Source organism: Bidens hawaiensis, unplaced genomic scaffold, assembly GCF_021521415.1.
Source record: "Bidens hawaiensis isolate Kalapana, Puna unplaced genomic scaffold, B.hawaiensis_p1.1 tig00006055_1, whole genome shotgun sequence".
NCBI lineage: Eukaryota > Viridiplantae > Streptophyta > Magnoliopsida > Asterales > Asteraceae > Bidens > Bidens hawaiensis.
The window spans coordinates 1,001,509-1,010,549 of record NW_027491399.1 but is presented as its reverse complement, the minus strand read 5'-3'; the positions used below and the strand labels follow the sequence as shown (position 1 = coordinate 1,010,549).

Genomic DNA, 9,041 nt, shown 5'->3' with positions numbered 1-9,041 from the left:
AAGATTCAGAATTCCCATAAAATATCTTAAGTTCAAAAATTCACTCGCACAAAACTTCGTGCTGAAGAAACAATGGACCGGGGGGACTTATAGAGGTAGGGTAGTAAAAGATCTAAATACCCATAAAGGATCATCCGCAAGTCATTCAGGACTTCCTCAAAAGTCACGTGCGGGACATCCCCATCACCCGCGTAACTTAATTCAAAGGAAGAGTGATGAAAATCTCCAAAGACTATCCGTGGGCTACTTAAGACTCCCTCAGAAGTCATCCACAAGACGTTCCCATCACACGCGAGATGACGGAAGAATGACGTTAGCAAATCAGTTGTAACAAACTTCCTTCTAGAAGATTTACGTGAAGATTCTTTCTTGGAAGGCTCGTGATGTAACAGCCAATTGGGGAATGACAGCTGGCAAGGTTGTTATAACCATGCACATGGTCAATTGTCCCGTCCTATCGTGTGCAGACACTTGTCCAGTTTGTTACAAAAAGCATCTTCCAGAAGAGCACTGCTGTACCAATAATGTTCCCCTAATCACTGGCCATAAATACCCCATCCATCATCATGAGGTATTCATTCACACTTCACATATTACATCAATCACTTAAAGTATTCCCTCTCTCTCTAATATTGTACTTATTCTCACGCCGGAGGGTGGTTACGGGAAGACCCCCACTCTTGTCATTCCCGTAGCGAGCTCACGGTGTTCTGTTTTGTAGGTTTCTGTCACCGGACTTGTTGAGTTGTTGCTCGTGCTGCTGTATTACTTGTTACTTGACCCGTATCATGTAGAACCATCAGTCTAACCTATATGGGTTTAGATCCGTGCTTCTTCAAACCGGTTAGTGTTTTTCAGGTGACTAATCGGGTAGTAGCCGACCCGATTAACCGGTCCACCTCTAATGCTGTCTAGCTTGTGCAAGAAAAGTATTAAAATGGGCTGAATTATGAAAAATCAAACTATTACTATCAAGGCATGACAAATGGACTGAAATTTAGATTTGACTTTTGCTTGAGCCTTGAGCTATTTAAAACTAATATGAGTATCTCATGAGGTCGTCTAGTTGATACCATACACTAATATACATATGACAAATACTTGTTTCATATTGTACTGAATATGAAATTCACGATATTCATATAACGGATCATAAAAGCCTAACATATTTCTTTGATAAATAATAAAGACAACAACGGTGGCTTGGACTCGTGAAAGACCACCTTATCGGCCCGGTAAAGCAAATGTTGTCACGGATGGGCTTAGTAGTATGGAAAATCATCCTTCAATAGAAGCTAGAAATGGGTAATATTCTAATCCTCTTAGGTTCTTTTAAGCAGGGTTTAGCACTTGAGCTTTAGTCGCTTGATGGGCCGGGCACTTTAATTCTTCTTCTTTCTCTTTATTTTTTTTTTCTTTTTTATTTTAACAAAGTAACTTAAAATATTACACATGAATACGTATTATCAGCTTTCAACCAATTTTCTTTCTAACAACTTTTTCTTATACAGCAAAAAGTTGCAAACATAAACCAACAATCGATAAATATATACGCTAATATTTTATTTCTACAACTTATTATCTTTTAAGGAAAAATATATGTCGAGTCAATATGCGACATACCTTATATTTTTTAAAAAGTATCTACAATCATCTTGTAAAGAAAATAAATGTCACATCACTATATTAAATATTTTAATTTTCAAAAAGTAAAAAAACAAATCATACATAAAATTAATAACCTACACCACGTGAAAACAGTCAGATTATAGGCTCTAACCTATTTATTAACCAAGTCATATTCATATTGATCCATCTAATTACACGAGTTGGTTCTAACCTATTTATTAACCAAGTAATGTTCATATTGATCCATCTAATACACGAGCCGTGTTCGACATGTTTGGATTAACCTATTTAACCGGTTTAATTAAAAAGTTTGATCCCCTAAACAGTGTAATCACACATGCCGGCATGTCCACTCATTTAACCCACTGTTGTACAACCCACAAACCTGAGTAACACGCTAATAACGTATTTACTACACATCAACCCATTTGACATGTTAGATTAATGGGTCATGTCCGGTATACACAATTTTTATGTGTAAATATCAGGATTGTGTTTTTACACAAATAAAAAGACCCACTTTTAACAGGTCAATCCAATACGATTAACCCAACTAACCAGTTTAAAAGAATATAAGAAGGTACAAGGTAGCATTAAAAATATTGGGCCTCACCTACAATAAAAAAAAGTTTGTCCATTTGTTGAGGGACCATTATCTATCAACATCAACTAAAGCTTACTGTTCTGTTGTGCCTCAGCCTCACCCATCATGTGTCATAACTCATTACTCATACTTACATAAGGAGAAAAACCAATGTTAATTTTCATTGGAAATTGTGACTTGGTAGTAGTATTAACACCGCCATCTGCCCACTGGGCCCCATTCACGGACCCATTAATTACACAGGCCCAGGCCCACCCATGTTCATCCCATGGGCCCACATAATAATAATAATAATTTCATAAAAGTACAACACAGACCTGCTTCTGCACATGGATTACACCAGTTTTCACAATCCCAAAAATATCCCTACAACCTTCTAATACTTGCTACCAAATACTACCATATGACCAAGGGCAATATAGACATTTCACTACCTTTAAAGTTTAATCACTGTTTTGAGATATAACCTCACCAAATTTCAAAAACAGTTGTGCATCTGAGGTGCTAATGGATGAGCAGTTGACCAAATGTGGCGTCTTGAGGTTCGCGTATTCGTCCATGTAGCTCGAGACCTTGGAGGACGGGAGCAACACCGTGGGGCCCGCAGGGTTCGGTTTTGGTGCGGGGAGTATGCTCCCCAGGATGCGAACCACCTCGTGCATTGTAGGCCTCTCGGACGGCTGTCGCTTGGTGCACAAGAGCGCGAGTTGGAATATCTTCTTTACGTCCCCGAGGTCTTTGCATGTTGAGGATATTTCCGGGTCAACGGTTTCCATGACCAAGTTGCTCGCCGTCTTTGACAAAATCTGAAAATAAAATAAAATAAAATAAAAATTAATAGAAACATAGACCCTTCACCAAACAAATTAAAATCCACTAAATGGTCCATTCCATTAATGTATACTAAACTCACGGGACCCATCAATACTCGAGCATGAGGGCTAAACATGAATAAAATTCCTAATCTAATATTTAACATTAGATCAGATAAAACAACTCACCAGATGATGAAGGTTTGATTCATTATCAACCGCTTTTCTTCCGGTAAGCAATTCAAGTAGAACAATCCCGTAGCTATAGACGTCGGATTTCTCAGTGAGTCGGGAAGTACGGGCATACTCAGGGTCAATGTAACCAATGGTCCCCATAATATAAGTCGAGGTGAACGTCTTCGAGGTGCATAGACTCTTAGCGATGCCAAAATCAGTAAGATGTGCTTCAAAATCTTTGTCAAGCAGAATGTTGGATGATTTCACGTCTCGGTGGATTATACGAGGACTGCAATCGTGGTGAAGGTATGCAAGCCCTTGAGCCGCCCCGAGTGCTATCTGAATTCGCGTATCCCAGTCTAGCTTTTTCTTCTTTAACGGGCCTAAAAACCGCAAAATGTTCAAGAATATGAGATAAACTTCCATGATTAAAACAAATAAATAGCTATTAAAGGTGGCTAAAAGCTGGAGCCGAGATTAAATGAGCTCGAGCCTAAAAATAAGCTTGTTCAACAAACGAGCCCGAGTTTTACAAATCCAGCTCGGGCTGGCTCACGAGCCTATTATATATATAAATAAAAAAAGAATAATTACAAACATAAATAAATTTAGTCCGAGTTCAAGCTGACTCACGAACCACAACAAGCCTGTTATTTATATACTCTTATTTAATATATTATATTTGTAATTATTATTACATATAAAATTATGCTAAATATAACTTAATAATATATATTATCTTAAATATATACTTTATAATTAAAAAATATACAATATAGTTATAAATGTAAGCAAATTAATTAATCATAATAGACAAGCTGATCCCAAGCTTTACAAACTGCTTAGGAACCGAGCTTGAGCTTTGGAAATAAAGCTCGACACAAGCAAAACTTGAAGCTTGGCTCGTTTACACCCGTAGGTGGCCCATCTTGGGTTGTTTTATTTCAAATAAGTCAAGTGGGTTGAATGGGTAATAAGCATCCGTTTTGACCCATCAAACACGCCCACCTTGCCACCTCAGAAAACCGCTAATTAGCAATAAACTCACCATGAAGGAGATCCCAGAGGCTGCCATTTTCCATATAATCATAAAACAACAAGTTTCCGGAAGGCGATAACGAGTACCCTTGTAAACTAACAAGATTCCGGTGCTTGATACTCCCAACCGTTTCAAGCTCGGTCTCAAACTCCTTCAAATACTGAGGATAATGCGTATACAACTTCTTGATAGCAACGGGCCGACAGTTTTTAAGAACACATTTGTAGACCGTGCTCGATGCTCCATAACCAATAATATACTTCTCACTCAAATTCTCAGTCATCCTCATAATATCATCATACACATGAAGTGCCATGTTCATGTGAAGTATCACAAGCTTTGGTGATGAGTAATGAACGGGTTTGTCATACGGCCCGTCCTTGAACGATTTTGAATGGTGGGGCCGACATACTGCCACGAGGATCATGAGGAGTAGAACTAAGCCACCGAGCGCGATTCCTAGTATTGCTGCTCTGGATATTGTTACTACATATTAAAAAACACTTATTATCTTAGCATTTTAGTAACCAAACTATCAAACCGACAATAAGTTTTGGTAATCCTTGTTAAATAATAATAACCTCGCTCATTGGAACGAGAAGTGTGACATGAACTTAGGGAACTGCTGCAAAGACCGGGATTGGCGAGAAAACTGCACGGGGAAATGTTGTTGTAAGTCGGGTTTTATGATGTTGAAAAGTATACACTTGTACAAGTGTCGGTTACTTGGTATCATACCTGTCGGGTGAAAATTTTGAAAAGTTGTTGCCGGTAGGAATATCCCCAGCCAGATTATTATACGATACGTTTCTGCAAAAATGAAAAATAATCAATCCAAACCTGTCAGCAAAAAATCATGCTTCTAACGCAACAAAAACACAATACAAAATTCATGGTTTGGGTTTAGTCTAAAGTCTAAACGGGTTCAAGTCAAACCCAAAGCATGTGCAGCTAAGCGGATCGTGCTTGGGTTGACCCATTTAGCTAGTTTACTTTTATAAATTAAAAAAAAGTGATTAATGGCATAACTTAAACTGATTGGCTGATTGGGTATTTTTGGTCAAAATTTAACAGAAAAGCGAGCGATAATTTTAATATGTTATATGATTGTTTTTGAGTAGTAATATGCAAAATGAAAAATTGGCTGAAAAAGGTTGTGTTTCTGTTAACCCACGGATACACATGTCGTGTTTGGGTTTCGAACTACCAACCCGCAAAAATATGTTGATATTATGACTGAAACTTACAGCACTGAAAGACTGAGGCAATTCACCAATGAAGTCAAACCACCCGTGAAGTTGTTACTTTCTAGCTTTCTGCAAATCATTAATCAAATAAACATATGTGATTTTTCAGCAGTTAACTAGATTCTAAAATGTTACTCTTGTGGGAACATACAGCGTGAACAAATTCTGAAGTTGACCGAGCTCCTGGGGCAGTACACCCGAGAGATGATTGTAAGAAAGATCTCTGCAAAAAAGAAGTTTTTCTTTTTTCATATTTTTAAGCCCCAAAAAAACTCATGAATGAACATATGATCACTTACATGACCATGACACTTCTTAAGTTTCCAAACTCGGCTGGTAAATAACCGGTGAACTCGTTCCGACTCAGATTCCTAAAGAAATATGTGATTAAGTGATAATGATGCGTTAACCAAACTTAATTTAAGAAACCAAACTTACAGCGTCAAAAGATGTTCCAAGTCACCAAGTGGAGACGGGATCGAGCCACTGAATTTATTGTTTGAAAGGTCCCTTGCAAAAACAAATAAACAGTTATTACAACCAACAGTTCCATCAAGTTAAAGTCATCAAACGGTTTAGAATCACTTACAATGTATCCAAGTTACCGATCCGAGAAAGCTCAATTGGAATGGGTCCCGCAAGGTTGTTTGACGAAAGATTCCTAGCCGAATAAATTTCATAAAAATAATATCGAGCATTATTAAACCCATATAAGAACCGGTACTTACAAGTACGTCATGCTTTCTAGCCTCTTAAGTTGAGCAGGGACGGTACCCTTTAACTTGTTTCCATGCACATTGCTGTAAAGTCGAGATGATTCATCAATTATTGCCGAGTTTCAAACACATAAGCGATAATATGTAAAAAATATTATAAGAAGTTAAAAACTTACAGGCTGTTGAGGTTAGTGCAGGAGCTAAGATTATCCGGTATATACCCCTCGAGTTTATTTCCCGCAACATTACTACAATCACAACAAATAAATGTCACAAAGAAATAACAAAACTTGATTAAGGAAATAAGTGAAATGTGCAAAGTTTACAGGTCAAATAAGTCGGTAAGCTTTCCGAGCTCCGGCGGAATATGACCCGTAAGCTGATTATCATTCAGTTCCCTGTTAAAACAAACAAAACAACCGACTTATAAAACACTATTAATAGCATAAAACATACTAAAACAGTAAGTGCTTCATACAAGTAATGTAGCTTTGACATGTTCCCGAGCTCCGGAGGAATGGTTCCCGTCAACTTGTTATTGTGGAGATACCTAAAACAAAACCGTAGAGCGGTTTCAAGAAGTTGATACAACATATAAAAGACAAAACATGTTCTTAGTATCTTACAGTTTTTCTGTGTAAGTCAAGTTCCCGATGATGGGGGGAATTTGCCCGCTTAAATTATTGCAACTCAAGTCCCTGCAATACCAACAACCTTAGTAAAACATATTAATTTAATATTATGAATATAAAAAATAGCATAGAATCGCTTACAAAACCGCAAGCGCCTGCATGAGTCCAATCACAGACGGAATCTCCCCCGATAACTGGTTCCCTTGAAGTGATCTAAGACATGATATATTCATATATCAATATGAATATAGTTTGTGGTTATTTGAAAGTAGTCAAAGGTAACAACTCACAAAGTGGCTACTTGTAGGAAGCCGATATTGAACGGTATCTCTCCAGTCAATCGATTGTATGAAAAGTCCCTAATGTACACAGCCTTAATCAAAACAAACCATGGTTGATATTTTTATAAACTTAATCAGGTCGAGTTGGATACATACAAAACCTGGAAGACGGTGCAATTGCCAATGTTTGAGGGGATCGTGCCACTTAAACTATTGTTCCTCACATCACTGTAATAAATCATATATAAGCAAAAACTTTATACAAATGTAACCGATATGACGAAAATAAAATTAAAAATAGATAAATAAAATACTTACAAATACCACAGGCCCGTTAACTGACAGATATCGGGTGAGAGCTCTCCAACCAAATTGTTACTCCGCAATCCACTGATTATACAAGATCATATTTTTTATGGTCGAAATGTATAAATAACTAGCATATAACAATATATAATATCATCCAGATTTAGGCACCTACAGATATTGCATAACTTCATTCCAGTATATAAGTCTCGGGATTTCGCCGCTTAGCTGATTTTGTGCCAAGTCCCTGTGATATCCACCATTTATAAATTAATTTATGGATTACTTTTGCATGATATATCTAAATAAATGAAGGAATAACGCTTACAAAATCTTCAAATTAGGAATCTGTGATAAGGTTGAAGGGATAGGACCGATTAATTGGTTGCTTTTCAAGATTCTGTAACACAAATACAATTGTTATCATTTAATGTGACAAATGCATCAACAGTAAATAATTAAAAATTAATGTTAAAAATGGAAGATTTAACTTACAATAGCTCAAGCTGTTTTAACTTAGATATCGAAAACGGAATGTCTCCAGTTAACATATTAAATGACAGATCCCTAATAACACAGTTTAATCATCCTCATAATATAAGCACAACAATATAAAATGTATTAAGTATAAAACAAATTTGATTTACTTAAATGATGACTTACAAGTTCTGAAGGGCACTACAATCACCAATCTCATCTGGGATTTGACCAGATAATCTATTTCCACGTAGATCACTGTTTAACCATGGTTAAAACCAGATTAAAAAGCTTTTATTTTTTTAAAACAAAATAATAATTTAATAATAATGGAAATGAAGGATTTATAAACTGTACATGGAGAGTAAACCCTTGAGCTCTCCTATACTTGGTGACAGCTCCCCATCAAGATTCAAACCTGAAAGATTACTAAAAAGTGGTTCCCAAAAAGTCAACATTTTGACTAAAAAAGTCAACTTTTTTTTCAAAATTACTAAAAGATTCTGGACTCACAGTGCAACCACATTGAAGGTGACATTATCACAAGAAACACCTCTCCACACACAGTAGTCTGAAGAAGGTGAGTCAGTCCAGTCATAAAGCACATTATTCACATCCTTAAATGATTTTTTTATCTCCAACAATGTCCCTCCTTCACCATTAAAAAAATATATATTAAAATATTAAACCAACAAGTCAAATGAAATATAATAATGGGTTTCTAAATTCTTGAAAATCTTTAAAACCAAGAAACTAGAAACCCTACTCACCATCATCAGCATTGACCAAAAGGAAGAAGCTTGAAGAAACAAGAAGAAGAACCAAAAGAAACTCCATTATTATGCTTAAAGCTTGAAGCTTTCTAGTTAAAGACTCCATTAAAAGACACCCACCACCGTACTCCGGCGAGATTCATGAAATCTTTTGAAGATGCATCATGTGATGCAGAGCATTTCTTCTATAAAGTCAAGAAAAATGAAATGGTACAGGTACAATAATAGTAGTAGCTAGCTATGCAGTAGCAGCAGCAGCAACTGTGTTATAAAACCCTTCTGCACAATTTACAGCTATATGTTTCCCTGCTGCTCTTGTTAACTTTTACTCACCACCCTCTCTTTCTA

General features: G+C 36.6%; 1 protein-coding gene across 1 annotated transcript; it reads right to left on the bottom strand.

The window, feature by feature from the left end:
- Positions 1–2,512: 2,512 nt before the first annotated feature.
- Positions 2,513–8,802, bottom strand: LOC143631288 (LRR receptor-like serine/threonine-protein kinase ERECTA). Its single transcript, XM_077100098.1, has 26 exons — positions 8,691–8,802; positions 8,434–8,572; positions 8,278–8,349; positions 8,107–8,178; positions 7,939–8,010; positions 7,772–7,843; positions 7,619–7,690; positions 7,456–7,527; positions 7,294–7,365; positions 7,147–7,215; positions 6,998–7,069; positions 6,851–6,922; positions 6,703–6,774; positions 6,551–6,622; positions 6,401–6,472; positions 6,237–6,308; positions 6,098–6,169; positions 5,947–6,018; positions 5,808–5,879; positions 5,660–5,731; positions 5,509–5,577; positions 5,000–5,071; positions 4,843–4,913; positions 4,271–4,747; positions 3,235–3,605; positions 2,513–3,039 (listed from the first exon to the last, which is right to left on the bottom strand). Exons 1-26 carry the CDS (start codon positions 8,797–8,799, stop codon positions 2,677–2,679), a joined length of 2,964 nt encoding a protein of 987 aa, XP_076956213.1. The 5' UTR covers positions 8,800–8,802; the 3' UTR covers positions 2,513–2,676.
- Positions 8,803–9,041: the final 239 nt, after the last annotated feature.